Consider the following 16,501-nt stretch of genomic DNA (forward strand, 5'->3'; position numbering starts at 1 on the left):
AGGAAGAGATGTCGTGGATATGGACAGTCTGTGGTCTATTGGTGAGGAAGTCTAACACCCAGTTGCAGAGAGAGGGAGTCAGTCCAAGATTATGGAGCTTCTGCAGCAGGGTGTGTGGGATGATGGTATTGAATGCAGAAGTGAAGTCAATGAAGAGGAGGCACACATAAGTGTCCTTTCTCTCCAGGTGGGTTAGGGCTGTGTGGACCACTGATACGATGGCGTCGTCAGTGGAGCAGTTCTGCCGGCAAGCATACCGGTGAGGGTCCACAGTGACAGAGATGGAGTCTTTGATGCGGGCTATGACAAACCTCTCGAGGCACTTGGTGACAGTTGGGGTGAGGGCCACAGGCCAGTAGTCACTCAGGCCCATCACTGTGGAGCTTTTGTGGATGGGGATGATGGTGGATTTTTTCATGCAGGCTGGAACAGCTGCCTGAGAGAGGGAGATGTTATAAATGTCTGTTAGTACTTCTGACAGCTGAAAAGCACAGTCTGAGGACCCTCCCTGGGATGTTATCTGGGCCGGCAGCTTTGCGAGGGTTAATCCTTAGCAGGGACCCCTCCACCTCAGCATTTGTCACCCTAAGGGGTGTCTCCTCTGGTGATGTGGTAAGTCTACTGCTGGGAGAGGTGGCTGAGACCTCGAACCTGGAAAAGAAGCTGTTTAGTGCATCAGGAAGGGTGGGGTCTCTCAGGCTCTGTGCATTTCTGCTGGTGTAATCCGTGATGCACTTAATGCCCTTCCACATGCTCCGGGGGTCATTGGTGGAAAAATGTCCCTGGATTTTCCGAGCATATGTGGCCTTGGCCCTCCTGATGCCTTTGGTCAGCTGTCTCCTGGCCTCCCTGAGAGCTGCTGCCTACCCGATCTGAATGCTGCATCCCTGGCTCTCAGCAGAGACCTGACCTCTGCGTTGAACCAGGGATTTTGGTTTGGGTAGATGGTTATTGTTTTGGTGGTAGTGATGTCTGCAATGCACTTGGAGATGAAGCTGAGGGCAGTTGATGAGTACTCCTCCAGATCCACCTCTCCGTCATGTGTAGCAGCCTCTCAGAACACCCGCCAATCAGTGCACTGGAAGCAGTCCTGCAGCACGTAGGCAGCATCCTGGGGCCACACGGTGACAGTCATCAGTTGGACGTTCGTCCGTCTGTCTATCCAAAAACTTTACCATGCACTGATGAGTCAGGCCACTGGGTGGCAGTAGTGCACCTGATAAGTCAGGCCAAGGGTTTTTAAGTGCATGCACGTGATGTTTTACTTTATTCTTTCATTTTGTTACATCTGTCACATAGTTCCAAAAACCTTTCATGTACAGTACATATAATATCCCCTCAACTAAAAAGCAAAGAACAGAGAATCAAATGAGGGTCTTTTGAGCTTTTAGCAGCCTCTATCGGGAAAGTGAAGAATGTATGTAAGAATGTAAAACAGAAAAATGTGGAGCTTAAAGGCAGCAAAATCTTTTCACTAAATTCTAACAGAGGATCCATCGTCCAAATCCCTATGATGAGACCGTTAAACTGACCCAACCTATTTCTTAACTTACTGTGTCACATTGCAGGTGCTGCAAGATTGGTGGGAGGGTCTTCAAGTACTAGTGGGCGTCTGGAGGTCTACCTGAATGGCCAGTGGGGGGCAGTGTGTGACACTCACTGGACAGATCGTGACGCCAGTGTCATATGCAGACAGCTTGGACTAGGGTGAGTTAACCTGTGTATAAATTAATTGTTTATCAAAAATCAATACAGTGTTTTTGGCATTCAGTAGAGTTTGATAAAACATAACAATACAATATTCAGGTTTATCTATGTTTTTTCTATGCTACCTCCTCAGAATGCTACATAGTGGAACAGTAATGACTTGTAAGAGATCAGCTCGTATGAGAAATAGTGTTTGTAGCTTTTACAGTCCCAACTTTTTTGAAAATCAAACATTTACAGAAAAATGTGCAAAGAATATTAAGAATTTTGAGAGAGAAATGTGAGAGTGATTGGTTGTTCATCTCTATATGTCGTAATTAAAAATAAGAATCAGTTCTCAACTAACTTACTTGGTTAAATAAAGAAATAAACAAGTGGTGCCAGGCACAACAAACCCCACCCCTCGCACATATTGTAGCTTATTTTGGCATCGATCCAGCTGATGTCATTATTTTTATGTGTGTGCTCATGCCAGTATATCAACTGCCTCTATATATGTGTCAAGTTTGAAGTAAATTAAAACAAAATTGCTGTTTTAATAGACATTTGAAATTTTGCCTATTATAAGCAAATGGGGGGAAAAAAAGACTTTTAAACTTCAAATTTTAACTTTGACCTACTTTTCTCAAAATTAAAAGCATATCTGTTCTGGGTCACTGGAAATCTATAAACCCAATTTGGAATGAATTCAACCAATAGTTTTGCTGCTACAGACATTTGAATTTTCGCCCATTATAAGTAAATGGGGGGGGATTCATCAAAAATTTGAGCTTTGACCTACTTTTCCCAAAATGTAATCAGATCTATTGTGGGTCACTGGCAATCTATAAACCAAATTTGGTATGAATTCAACCAATAGTCTTGCTGCTAGAGAGTTAACAAACAAACCGAACCAAAAACAATACCCCTTGCCTCTCATTCAGGGGGCGGGGTAATAAATAAATAGTGCAGTGAAACAAATGATACATGACTATCATCAACTGTGCAGCTCATTTGAGCTTTCAGCTGGGTTCGTTCTCGGTCAAAGTTTCTTTATTTGTCTCCCAATGGTAGAATTTGTCTTAGATAAAGGTAGCGCTGTAGAGCAAGCATTGAAAAACATCTGAAAAAAAAAATATCAAAGATACATCTCCATTTGAACATTCAGAGGCTCTGTAGTGAACGTGGAAACACCGTCATCTTCTACTGTACAACATTGATTCACCAGTAAAACCCATGGAGTTGGATCAATGGACACGCTTGTTTTTACACTCAGTTATTGATAGCTTTGTTCAAAAAAGTCACTTTTTCTTAGTTTCTTAAGATGGAGACACTTGTTTTATATTCAGTTATTGATATTTTTGCTGAAAAAGTCACTTTTTCTTCAGTTTCCTCCATCCTGATCTAATAACCTTTGAGCTGTAATGAACATCTACATGATCAGTGAATTAAATATAGGAAAATACATGATTTACACTGAAAAATAATATATAATATATTAAGAAATAGCAGAAAATCACTTATAAAAGACAAAAAGTTGTGACAAGTAGTTGTGTTCCTTGAATAGAATAGAATAGAATAGAATAGAACAGAATAGAATAGAATAGAATACAACAGAATAGAACAACAAAAATAAAAGTGCTAATATATAGTCATGCCACAAAAATACAAATACAAATAAAAGCAGCAAAACATAAATAGTTAACAGCTAAATTAAACAGGTAAAAAAAAAAAAAAAAAAAAAAAAAAAAAAGGAGGGAGGGAGGGGGGTTTAAGGGTTAAAAGCAGTTCTGAAGAGGAGTTTCAAGAAGTGATTTGATTTGAAATAAAGGCCACAATAGCTATGCATGTTTTGTGGGAGAGCGTTTCAGTGGAAGGGTTCAGCTCATAGTGAGGGCTCAGTCCCCTCAGGTTCAGTGCTTGGTCTTGGTTCACTGACAGAATTCAGATAACCCCACTGCATCTGTAGCCTAATATAAATATATTTGTAATAATTATGTAGTATTTACTTTGAAGTGAGGGTGTATGATTCAGAGAACAATAATCCATATCCTCCCTCCATATCTGTATCTGTCCCTGCAGCGAGTTCGGCACAGCTCTAGAACACTCCTACTTTGGTCCAGGTTCAGTCTTCCACTATGAGCACCTTGGTTGCCGTGGTGACGAGAAATCCCTGCTGGAGTGTCAAAGCAGGAAGTTTGTTGCAGGCGACTGTAACCATGGTAACGAAGCAGGGATGGTTTGCGCTGAACCTGAAGGTGAGACATAACATTATTATCTGACAACATACAAAGAAACACATAATTAACAAGTGAAAAAGTAGGCAGAGCTTACCAGTCGTACAACACTTTGCCCCTCCAGCTCACTGATCCCCTGCCTACAAAAATTTGATCAATCGTTTGTCTCTGTAAATGACGTTTTGAGATGTTTGTTTCATATTCCTTTTGGCTGGTCACAGGATAGATAGATAGATAGATAGATAGATAGATAGATAGATAGATAGATAGATAGATAGATAGATAGATAGATAGATAGATAGATAGATAGATAGATAGATAGATAGATAGATAGATAGATAGATAGATAGATAGATAGATAGATAGATAATGTAAGCACATAAGTAATAGTAGTAATAATATCAGTAATAATAATCATCATCATCATGATCATAATAATAATAGGACACACTTGTTTCATTTTCTTGTCCAATTGGGGTGTATAGTAGATGTGAATGATGTGTTATATTTACAGTCCTGTCACAGCTGGGTTCACAGCTGGGGTACACTCACACCACTCATAAAAAGTGGACAAAAACCTCATGAGCTGCTTTTTTAAAGCTTCAAGTTGCATTTTGCTGCCACCACTCATGTGTCCACAATTAATTCAATTCCTCTAGAATTGAATGAATCTCCATTAGATTTAACATGTAATATTTCAGGAATGATTTGAGAAAATTTTTGGCACAAATGTTTTCTTGGACTGAGGGATGATCTGATGATGAGCATGATATCCCAGCAATCCCTCAAATTTCATACAAATATTCACTTAGATTCATGGATGTAGTGATTGGATTTTGGTGTCCAAAGGTCAATAGCAAAGGTCACAACACACATTTTAACCATAACTGCTAGTAACTGCACAGACAGGTTTATGATTCATGCACATCTGGTTAAACAGAAGGGACTATATTTGCACATAATTATAAAATGTATGCTAGTTACAATACACTTTAACAACTTTCTATGAATATGTGGGCTGTGATGGCTTTTTTGTAATTGTTCTTACATGACAAAAAATTCTCATTCAAACTCTTTTTGGACAGAACCGATCTGCTCAGTGATGAAGTAAAAACTAGTGCAGTTAGTTTCTATTGTTTTAATCTTTATTGTTTTATCTGCCTGTTCTTCTGCCTCTTGGCCAGTTTGTCAATGTAAATGAGAACTGGCTCTCAATTCATCTACCTGGTTAAATAAAGGTCTGTAATGGGACTAGTACAAAGGCTGAACCCAAATGCAAGACCAGAACACAGATGACCAATTGAGAGTGTTTATTAAACACAATCACGGTAGTAAAAACACAGCACAAAATTGTTAACACGTCTGTGAAGGCGTGTGATACTGGACTCTTCGTCCGGGCTGTGAGCGGAGAATATGGATGGTCAGCACGGCCGAGCCGGAGGATTCCCGTCAACACCCCGACTAGGGCAAAACAGAGGATAGTCAAAAAACAAGCCAGGTCATACACAGGAGGGCAATTCAGGAGGCAACGGGACATGAGGGAAAGGCTACTCACGGTCAAGGTCCAGGCGAGGGTCGAAACACAAGGTAACACGTTGGAGGCTGAGGTAGTCAGGGAATAGGCAGAATCAGAAGTCGATGTACGAACCAGGTCAGAACCAGACGAGCAGGCAGACAAGGAACAGGCAGGATCGGTGGTCGGAAGGCAAAAACGGGTCAAGAACGGGCAGACAGACTGACAGGTATCCAAAAACGCTGGTAAGTGAGCACACAAAGGTAGAACACAAACTGGCAAAGGAACAGGGGAAAACACAGGGTTTAAATACACAAGAGGGCGGGAAGACAATTGGACACAGGTGGAGATAATCAGGGAGGAGTCAGGTAATCAGGAGCAGGTGAAACAATCAAGGAGGGGAAGTAAAGACACCAGACATGACACAAGAGGGAAACTTAGCAAAATAAAACAGGAAATGACAGAGAAAACAGAAAAGACAGACACAGTCTGGGAGCAGACATGACAGTACCCCCCCCTCTAGGGGACGGCACCGGACGGCCCAGGAACCTCCGGGTGGTGGCGATGAAAGTCCCGGATCAGGTCCGGGTCCAGGATGTAAGAGGCGGGCACCCAGGAACGCTCTTCAGGGCCGTATCCTTCCCAATCCACCAAGTATTGAAATCCTCTTCCCCGGCGACGGGCCGCTAGGAGCCGGCGTACAGTGTAGGCTGGGCCTCCATCAATGATCCGGGGTGGCGGTGGTGGCTGGGTGGGAGGAACTAACCGGCTCTCCTTAGCCGGTTTAACTTGACTCACGTGGAAGGTAGGATGAATCCTCATGGTCCTAGGTAGCTTCAGACGGACAGAGACAGGATTAATAATTTTTGAGATAGGAAATGGGCCCACGAACCTGGGTGCCAATTTGCGGCTCTCCACCCTCAAGGGAAGATGACGGGTTGACAGCCACACACGTTGGTCGCGCTGGTAGACCGGGGCTGGAGTCCTGTGCCGGTCTGCAGCTGCCTTGTAGACCCCCGAGGCCTTTAACAGAGCTTGTCTGGCGCGAATCCAGGTCCTCTTGCATCTCCTTATCAGCGCCAGAGCTGAGGGGACACTGGCGTCCTTCTCCAGGGCCGGGAACAGAGGAGGTTGATAACCACAAACTACATGAAAAGGAGACAGACCAGAAGAAGCACAGGGCAGCGAGTTGTGGGCATATTCAACCCAGATCAGCTGGCGGCTCCAGGAAGCAGGGTTCTGGGAGGCCAAAACTCTAAGACCGGCCTCCAGCACCTGATTGAGCCGCTCAGTCTGACCGTTGGACTGTGGGTGATAGCCCGAGGACAGACTAACAGATGCCCCAATAAGGGAACAAAAAGCACGCCAAAAACGTGCGACAAACTGAGGACCTCTGTCCGAAACAATGTCTCTGGGAAAACCATGTAATCGACAGACATTATACAAGATCGCCTCTGCTGTCTCCTTAGCAGAGGGGAGCTTAGGTAGTGGAACAAAGTGAGCCATCTTCGAAAAACGGTCAACAATGGTCAACACAGTGGTATTTCCATCAGACGGGGGCAGCCCCGTCACAAAGTCTAGTGACACATTAGACCAGGGTCTACTGGGAACAGGTAGAGGGTGTAATTGACCAACCGGAGGTTTATTGGAGGTCTTACACGCAGCACAGACGGGACAGGCAGCGACATACTCCGCCACTTCTTTCTCCAAAGCAGGCCACCAGAAACGCTGTTTAATAACGAAAACAGTCCGCTGAACTCCCGGGTGACATGTCAGCCTGGATGTGTGAGCCCAGTGGATGACCTGCGGGCGGAGGTGATCAGGGACAAACAGACGGTGTGGCGGAACGCCAGCCGGGATATCACAGTCTTGTAAAGCATCAATAACAGATTTCTCAATCTCCCACTGTACCGCCCCCACCACACAGGTCTCAGGGAGGATAGGTCCCGGTTCAGAATCAGAGTTGACGGGCATGAAGAGTCTAGACAGAGCGTCAGGTTTCACATTTTTAGAGCCAGGCCGATATGACAGTGAAAAGTTGAATCGTGTAAAGAACAGAGCCCACCTGGCCTGACGGGAGTTGAGTCTCTTAGCCGACCGCAGATACTCCAGGTTTTTGTGATCCGTCCAGATCATGAATGGTATTTCGGTCCCCTCCAGCCAGTGGCGCCATTCCTCCAGGGCCACCTTGATGGCTAGCAACTCCCTGTTGCCGATGTCATAATTAATCTCCGCTTTCGACAGTCTCCTGGAGAGGAAAGCGCATGGGTGAAGTCTGTTGTCCTTTGGGGAGCGTTGCGAAATGACTGCCCCAACCCCCAGATCAGAGGCGTCCACCTCCACAACGAACTGACGAGCTGGATCCGGAACCGACAGAATGGGGGCCGAAGTGAACGCCCTCTTCAGCTTCACAAATGCTGCGTCAGCTTCGGGATTCCATCTGAAAACGGACTTGGGAGAGGTTAGAGCATGCAAAGGGGCAGCCACACTGCTGAACCCCCTAATGAACTTCCTGTAGAAATTAGCAAATCCAAGGAACCTCTGGACATCCTTACGACTGGTGGGCGTGGGCCAATCCCTGACAGCACTGACCTTGTCTGGGTCCATCTGGACACTCCCCTCCGCGATGATGAAACCCAGAAAGGAAACAGACGGGCGGTGAAACTCACACTTCTCAGCTTTTACAAACAGTTGATTCTGAAGCAGTCTTTGGAGCACCTGGCGGACATGCTGGACATGTGACCTCTCATCCGAAGAAAAAATAAGAATGTCATCCAGATACACAAATACAAAAACATTGAGCATGTCACGTAACACATCATTGACTAATGCTTGAAAAACAGCTGGGGCGTTAGTGAGACCAAACGGCATCACTAAGTACTCATAGTGTCCACTTGGGGTGTTAAAGGCAGTCTTCCACTCGTCCCCTTCTCTGATTCTCACCAAGTGATATGCGTTACGGAGGTCTAACTTGGTGAATACTTTGGCCCCGTGTAATAGTTCGAAGGCTGAAGACATGAGGGGTAACGGATATCTATTACGGATGGTAATGTCATTAAGGCCACGATAGTCAATACAAGGGCGTAGCGTCTTATCCTTCTTGTCGACGAAGAAAAACCCTGCCCCAGCTGGAGATGAGGATGGTCGAATCAGGCCGGCCGCCAGGGACTCATCAATATATTTTTTCATAGCGGCCGTCTCCGGACCAGACAGAGAATACAGCCTCCCCTTAGGGGGGCAGGTACCAGGACGCAAATCAATGGCACAGTCATACGGTCTGTGAGGGGGCAGCGCAGTAGCGCGTGACTTATTAAATACCTCTTTAAGGTCGTGATAACACTCAGGTACCTTACTAAGAGCAGGAAACACCGTCTCCAGCTCCTCCGGAGAAATGACAGGAGCCACAGTGACCTGGACTGGCTTGGACAGAGGGTCAGGATCCCGGACCCCCTCACGACAGGAACCACACCTCTCTCCCCAAGCTTGGACCTCCCCCGTTTGCCAGTTAATACAGGGGTTATGGAAAGAAAGCCAGGGGTGACCTAATATGAGAGGGTGAGAGTCAGAGTGGTAAATATGAAAACTGATTTCCTCAGAGTGACCATCTTTGAACCGGACAGTAACTGGTTGAGTCCGTTGAGTCACTCTACAGATAATGTGATTGTCTAAAGCCCTCGCCTCCAGGGGCTTCAGAACCGGGAGCAGACTGAGGTGGAGCTGCTTAGCTAATTCTTCATCCATAAGATTAGCGTCTGACCCGGAGTCTATCAGGACTGGAAGCTGCAGAGACACAGAGTTAGAGCACACACAGACCAAGGGCTGAACACGAGAGGCGCTGGACACACAGAACGTTCTGCTCAAAAGAGAGTCCTCACCTGCCGTCATTCTAGGCTTCACTGGGCAGTTGCTGACTCGGTGCCCCTCCTGACCACAGTAAAGACACAGACCAGCCACCAGACGGCGATGACGCTCCTCTGCTGACAGACGAGTCCGACCCACTTGCATCGGTTCCACCTTCGAACCCCCGCTGGACTCAGGTACTGGGTGAGGGGGTTCTGAGTGGGGCTTACTCACAGAAGGCTGGCGGTTCCATGATGGTTCTGGCTGCCAAAACGCCGACTGGTCAGAGACCCGAATAGCTGCCTCGATGACCTCATCCAGTGAATGGAGTTCCTGCCGGAGCGCCATCTCACGACCGATAGTGCGGTTAAGACCGCTCTGGAATGCAGAGATCAGAGACTTCTCGTTCCATTCAGATTCTGCTGCCAACGAACGAAACTCACTGACATACTGCCTTATGGGGCGATCTCCCTGCCTCAGCCTCATGAGTCTTTGACCGGCCTGTGGTCCACGGATAGGATGGTCATAAATCCTTTTTAGCTCAGCCATCAAACTCGAGGCTGACTGAGTGATGGGAGACCTTTGTTCATAGGCTGCGTTGAAAAGGCTTAAAGGAGGGCCTTCCAACAGGCTAGCAATATATGCAACCTTAGCTAACTCATTAGCAAAACGGCGGGGCTGGGAATCAAAAATGAGCTGCAGTTGCGTACAAAAATTACGGCAAGTATCAGGGTTACCTGTGTACTTAGATGGAGGTGGGATGTTGGGTTCCTCCAAGGCTTTAACGGGTGAGACAGAGTTAATATTCTCGACTGGCGGGACCGGAGCAGAAGCCTGGTTACCAGAATACTGGGAAAACTGAACGGACAGCTGATTCATCTTATCCATTAGGGAGTGCAAAATCTGTTCATGTCCCCCTAAGCGTTGCCCCTGGGACCGAACTGCCTCCCGGACCTGGTCTAGGTCTGCTGGGTTCATCTTATTGGCCAGTTTGTACTGTAATGGGACTAGTACAAAGGCTGAACCCAAATGCAAGACCAGAACACAGATGACCAATTGAGAGTGTTTATTAAACACAATCACGGTAGTAAAAACACAGCACAAAATTGTTAACACGTCTGTGAAGGCGTGTGATACTGGACTCTTCGTCCGGGCTGTGAGCGGAGAATATGGATGGTCAGCACGGCCGAGCCGGAGGATTCCCGTCAACACCCCGACTAGGGCAAAACAGAGGATAGTCAAAAAACAAGCCAGGTCATACACAGGAGGGCAATTCAGGAGGCAACGGGACATGAGGGAAAGGCTACTCACGGTCAAGGTCCAGGCGAGGGTCGAAACACAAGGTAACACGTTGGAGGCTGAGGTAGTCAGGGAATAGGCAGAATCAGAAGTCGATGTACGAACCAGGTCAGAACCAGACGAGCAGGCAGACAAGGAACAGGCAGGATCGGTGGTCGGAAGGCAAAAACGGGTCAAGAACGGGCAGACAGACTGACAGGTATCCAAAAACGCTGGTAAGTGAGCACACAAAGGTAGAACACAAACTGGCAAAGGAACAGGGGAAAACACAGGGTTTAAATACACAAGAGGGCGGGAAGACAATTGGACACAGGTGGAGATAATCAGGGAGGAGTCAGGTAATCAGGAGCAGGTGAAACAATCAAGGAGGGGAAGTAAAGACACCAGACATGACACAAGAGGGAAACTTAGCAAAATAAAACAGGAAATGACAGAGAAAACAGAAAAGACAGACACAGTCTGGGAGCAGACATGACAAGGTCAAGTAAAAAATAAATAAATTAATTTAGTAATCCTATGCAAATGAGTGCAACCTAAATTAGATCTGAGATTTTTTTTTTCTTTCATTGCTTTGTGTATTGAACATGCATATATATATTTCCCTGTATTAAACAACACCCAAGACAGATATATAGGATAGACACTAGGTCATAGAGGTGTAGAAATCAAGCTTAGAACATGTACCTGATGACTTGCACATTGCAGAAGTTCATTCACCTTATAATTGCGAGTTAATAAGTAAAAGACTGCACATTCAGAGAAACTATACATTGCAGTGGACATTTGTGTGAGATTTTTGTCACACATTTCAACTCCACTACACCATTATGAACTGAAGACAGTAAAATGTGGCTTCAGCTCACAGTAGAATATTCAGTCGTGTGTAACAAAGCTAAAACATTTAGAAACACACCACAGACTAGGAGCAGTGGGCTTGCCATGTCAGGCACCCAGGGAGCAAATGGGGGTGGGGGTGGGGGTGGTGCCTTGCTCAAGGGCACATCAGCCAACTCTCTGCCAGTCTGGGAAACAAACCCACAACCCTTCGGTCACAAGCCAATTCTCAAGCCCTCTAAGCCGTGGCTGCCCCTGAAGAGAGCATGGGACTTCCATTATAATGACACATCCACAGGCTTTTCTTCATGAGCGTCGAACACATTTCATGTTTCCTTATATTGTGTCTGTTTTGTACTTGTTTTGCCTCTTGTTTGTCAGGAACTGGTATCCCGTTGCGGCTGGTGGGAGGCCTGGAAGACTTCGAGGGCCGAGTAGAGGTCTACCATGCTGGCGAGTGGGGATCCATTTGTGATGACCAGTGGGATGACACTGATGCAGAAGTGGTGTGTAGACAGTTGGGCCTGGGGTAAGAACCGCCTGCTGTGCTGCTGATTCACTGAGTGTAAAGAGAGTGTGTCCCAGCTGTGACAGGACTGTAAATATAACACATCATTCACATCTACTATATATCAAATGGACAAGAAAATGAAACAAGTGCGTCCTATTATTATTATTATTATTATAATGGATTGGATTTATAGAGCGCTTTTCTAAACACCCAAAGTGCTTTACATTATTGACCCATTATTCATTCGCTCACACATTCACACTCTAGTGGTGGTAAACGACATCTGTAGCCACAGCTGCCCTGGGACAGACTGACAGAAGCGTGGCTGCCAATTTGCGCCTACGGCCCCTCCTACCACCACCAAACATTCATACACCAGTGTGGGTGGCATTGGAGGCAGGGAGGGTGAAGGGTCTTGCCCAAGGACACAATGGACTGACTAGGACAGAGCGGGATTTGAACTGCCAACCCTTCGGTTATTGGACGACCCGCTCTACCATCTGAGCCACAGCCGCCCCTATTATTACTACAACTACTATTACTTACATACTTATATTAAGTATATTATCTATCTATCTATCTATCTATCTATCTATCTATCTATCTATCTATCTATCTATCTATCTATCTATCTATCTATCTATCTATCTATCTATCTATCTATCTATCTAATCTTAATGAGTGAGGAACAAGACAGAACACAGATATGGAAAATTTGACCATAAAATGAAACTTGGTGGCTAAAGGTCAAAGGTCAAGGTTTATGTAATCTCATATCAATTCATTCTTATAAATGCAATATCTCAGGAATGCCTTGGGAAACTGTATTATACAGATATTTTATAGTAAATGACCATGACTAAATTGTGTGAACAGGCAGCAACTGTTTTTTTCAACTTGCTACTACTATTCATGAATCCAGTTTTGTTTCTTGTTATTTATGCAGTTGTAGTTATAAAGTGCATTTTCTGACTGTTTCTTACTATATCTTTTTTGATATTGCTACTTGACATACTTTTGTTTTTTTCAGTTGCAACCAAATGTAGGTATGAATTCCTCCTGAGCTACAGGACATGACCTCAGTTCTTATTTGTCTTAAACATCAGTGGAGTGGCCAAGGCATGGAGGAGGGCCCACTTTGGCCACAGTTCTGGCCCAATCTTCCTTAATGGGGTTCAGTGCACTGGGAATGAGCTTGCCCTGGAGGAATGTCTTCACAATGACTGGCTGCAGCACAACTGTGGGCACATGGATGATGCTGGGGTTTCCTGCAACCCATACACAGGTTAGAACCAGCAGTGATCATATGGACTAACAAAACTATCACTGAACACTGATCATGAAAAATGTGGGATCATGTTTGCCATGATCTTTCCTAAATGATTTATCACCATCTATTATAATATTATCTTCTGCATTTTGAATTCTTCAGTGAAAATCAGGTACTTTTTATATTTCATTTACTGATCATGATGTTCATGTAGATGTTCATAAAGGCTGTGTAAAAGGTAAAAAGTTGAGCAAATAATAAAAAAAAAAGACTTTTTCAGCAAACTATATCATTAACTGAACATAAACCAAGTGTGTCCATCCACTGTCATTGATCCAACTCCATGGGTTTTACTGGTGAATCAATGTTGTAGAAGATGATGGTGTTTCCACGTTCACTACAGAGCCTCTGATCATCCAAATGGGTCATGTCAAAGATGACAAACTGCATTTTACACCAATTATTTACATGTAGTGATAGGATGAGTGGATCAACAGGTATTAAACAGTTTAAATCAGTAGATGGTTTTGGTCAGTGGGGGATGTTTGGATCTTTATGAATTAAGAAAATGGTAACAATGCTTGGCAAAGGAGCAAAACTAAACTGTTGCTATTTTACCCCTTAATGTCAAGTGTTGCAAATTTTCATCAAACCATTTCCTTTACAGAATCAGTCGAGATAGTGTACAGTACCGTAAAACAGTGGTTGTACATTGTGTTTCACTCAGATGCTTATTTTGATGCACATGATGCCAGGATCAACACAGTTGTGTGTTAGTCGCATCTTAAGTTGTTAGCCAGTTGGATATAAATACGTTGACGACTGCAGTGCACATATTGTTTGTGTGTGTGTGTGTGTGTGTGTGTGTATGTGTGTGTGTGTGTGTGTGTGTGTGTGTGTGTGTGTGCGCATGCGTGCTTGCGTCTGTGTGTTTATAAAGTTTTATATATAATTTTATACTGTTGTTATTTCTCTGTAGACATTTTTTATATATCCTTTTACTCTTACTTGTGGTTGTGTCAGCTAGTTCTGGAATAAAGGACAGGGCATTTGTCATTTTCAGACATGTCTTTTGTGCATTTTTACAATTTTTTTCACCTAATCAGATAATTGTTTAATTTAATGGAATCAAAGAAAATAATTGATTGATTAATCTATTATAAAAGTAATCGATAGCTGCAGCTCTATTGTATTTGTTTCAAAGCTGAGGAAGAGAAAACAGAGAGGGAGTGCATCAGACCCACCTGCTCCTTCAAATCCAAATACCTGAATGACAGGCTGATAAGTCCCAGAGAATCTGAAACACAGTGAACTCTAGTTTCATGTTGGAGCAGTGTGATTGTCTGCACGACTTGGTTACAACAGACCATTGGCAAACACAGTTAAACACACTGTATGTGTACAAGCAGCAGGTCAGTAATCAGACCCAGTGGAAGAATGGCCATCTGATTTTCACTGTGAGTGAAACCAGATGCCTCCAGATTTCCTTCCCCTCTAACCCCTGAGTCTGCATCCTAAATCATTGTGTTTTGTGTGAGTTGCTGCAGATGGTGCAGTTCGTCTGGTGGGGGCAGATGGTCCATGGGAAGGTCGTGTGGAGATTTACCATCAGGGACAGTGGGGTACAGTTTGTGATGACAACTGGACTGAACTCAACGCCCAGGTAGTGTGTACACAGCTGGGCTTCAGGTCAGTGTATTGGTACATCTGCATGACATTTACTATGAAAGCACCACGAAAGTACTGATAATCCAAAACTATGACAAATATAATGGCATTTTTGCTCATTATCCAGTACTTTACTCTTATCAGGATCCTGGAGACTGTAGGATAGACTACATTGTCCAACTTTTCCCTCAGATTTATGAGAAAAGATGTTTTTACACCACAAATCTTCCTTCTTACAAATAGAGAAATAAAAATTTCATTTGAATCAGTACTCAGGTGGAATGGTTGTTGAGAGTGATGTGAGATTTATGCAAATGGCCTTCCTGCTCCTGGAGCTTTATTTATATTCTGTTTATCATTTTATTTTCTCTGGTTTTTGTCTTTTGTTATAGACATACTGTGGTTGATTATTTTGACTAGTGACAAAAAATACAGATGTCTTTTTCTTTATTAATATTACTTTATTTATTGCCAAATTTAAAATTCATTTATTAATTTTCTTGAAAGGAAAGGACAAAATACCAAAATCTTTGTGTTCACGAAGGAAAAATAATTCTATGTGTTTTTGTATGTGGTTTCTTTCTCCCAAAAAAGCCATCAAAACTTTGGATGTTTGTAGTATCTTTAAGGTCTTCAGACATCGTTCATGCTTCGTTTTTTTTTTAAGTTTATAAAAGATTTGTTTATAAATCTGTAAATAAGTTTATAAAATATTTGTTTGTTTTTTTTCTTCACCCTCTCTGTGTGCCTTTACCGGTAGTTTTGTTTATTGAGATAAATGAGTGATATATATATATATATATATATATATATATATATATATATATATATATATATATATATATATATATATATATATATATATGTGTGTGTGTGTATATAGATAGATAGATAGATAGATAGATAGATAGATAGATAGATAGATAGATAGATAGATAGATAGATAGATAGATAGATAGATAGATAGATAGATAGATATGTGTGTGTGTGTGTATGTGTGTGTGTAACTTTTTTTTTTGCTCAGCAGCTATTTTTGCAGTATTTAGTTCAATGCAATAAATCACTTGCAGGAATGTATTTCCCTCAGGATTTCATAAGTTGAATGTTTCTGTGTTACATTTTCACAGACGTATGTTTTTTGTTAAGATGTGTTTCCCAGCCTTAAATGTGGCTTTCCCTCCATGGTACAATCTATTAACTCCTATTCCAGTCTATTCTAATTCCAAAGTGTATCTATCTTAAAATCCCCACAGTCCAACCAGTCTTGGGCTGTAACCTGACTCTACTTTGATTTAATTTCCATTTTTCTCTCCCATTGATGAAACACAGTCTCCCTTGGATGAACCCCTACACCCCAGGTCTCCAACATTCTGTTTTAAACACAACACAACAGACGTCACTGAGAAATTTTCTTGCCTGTACTCAGCCCAGACTGACTTTTTTTCAGTTGGTGAATGTTCAATTCAAGACCTTTTTAGTTTACAGTATTATTTGACAAACTTATAGATGATAAAGTCAGCAGTTTTTTTTTTCTTCAATGAAAATAAAGACTTAAAGATTCGGGAGTTCCTGTCATTTGCGGGTTATACTATGGTGATGTTGGTTGATTCACTGTGACTTAACAGAGGTGAATGTTCTGTGTT

The 16,501-nt window shown here is 43.4% G+C and overlaps 1 protein-coding gene across 1 annotated transcript in view; it reads left to right on the forward strand.

The window, feature by feature from the left end:
* LOC115434503 (neurotrypsin) overlaps positions 1–16,501 on the forward strand; it is a 49,806-nt gene that overhangs the window by 19,219 nt on the left and 14,086 nt on the right. The window contains exons 4-8 of the mRNA XM_030156479.1: positions 1,569–1,707; positions 3,769–3,944; positions 11,791–11,938; positions 13,027–13,205; positions 14,738–14,879. Of these exons, the coding sequence (XP_030012339.1) occupies positions 1,569–1,707; positions 3,769–3,944; positions 11,791–11,938; positions 13,027–13,205; positions 14,738–14,879 (784 nt within the window). The remainder of the gene's footprint in view (positions 1–1,568; positions 1,708–3,768; positions 3,945–11,790; positions 11,939–13,026; positions 13,206–14,737; positions 14,880–16,501) is intronic.

This window comes from Sphaeramia orbicularis, chromosome 15 (genome assembly GCF_902148855.1).
Source record: "Sphaeramia orbicularis chromosome 15, fSphaOr1.1, whole genome shotgun sequence".
Lineage (NCBI taxonomy): Eukaryota > Metazoa > Chordata > Actinopteri > Kurtiformes > Apogonidae > Sphaeramia > Sphaeramia orbicularis.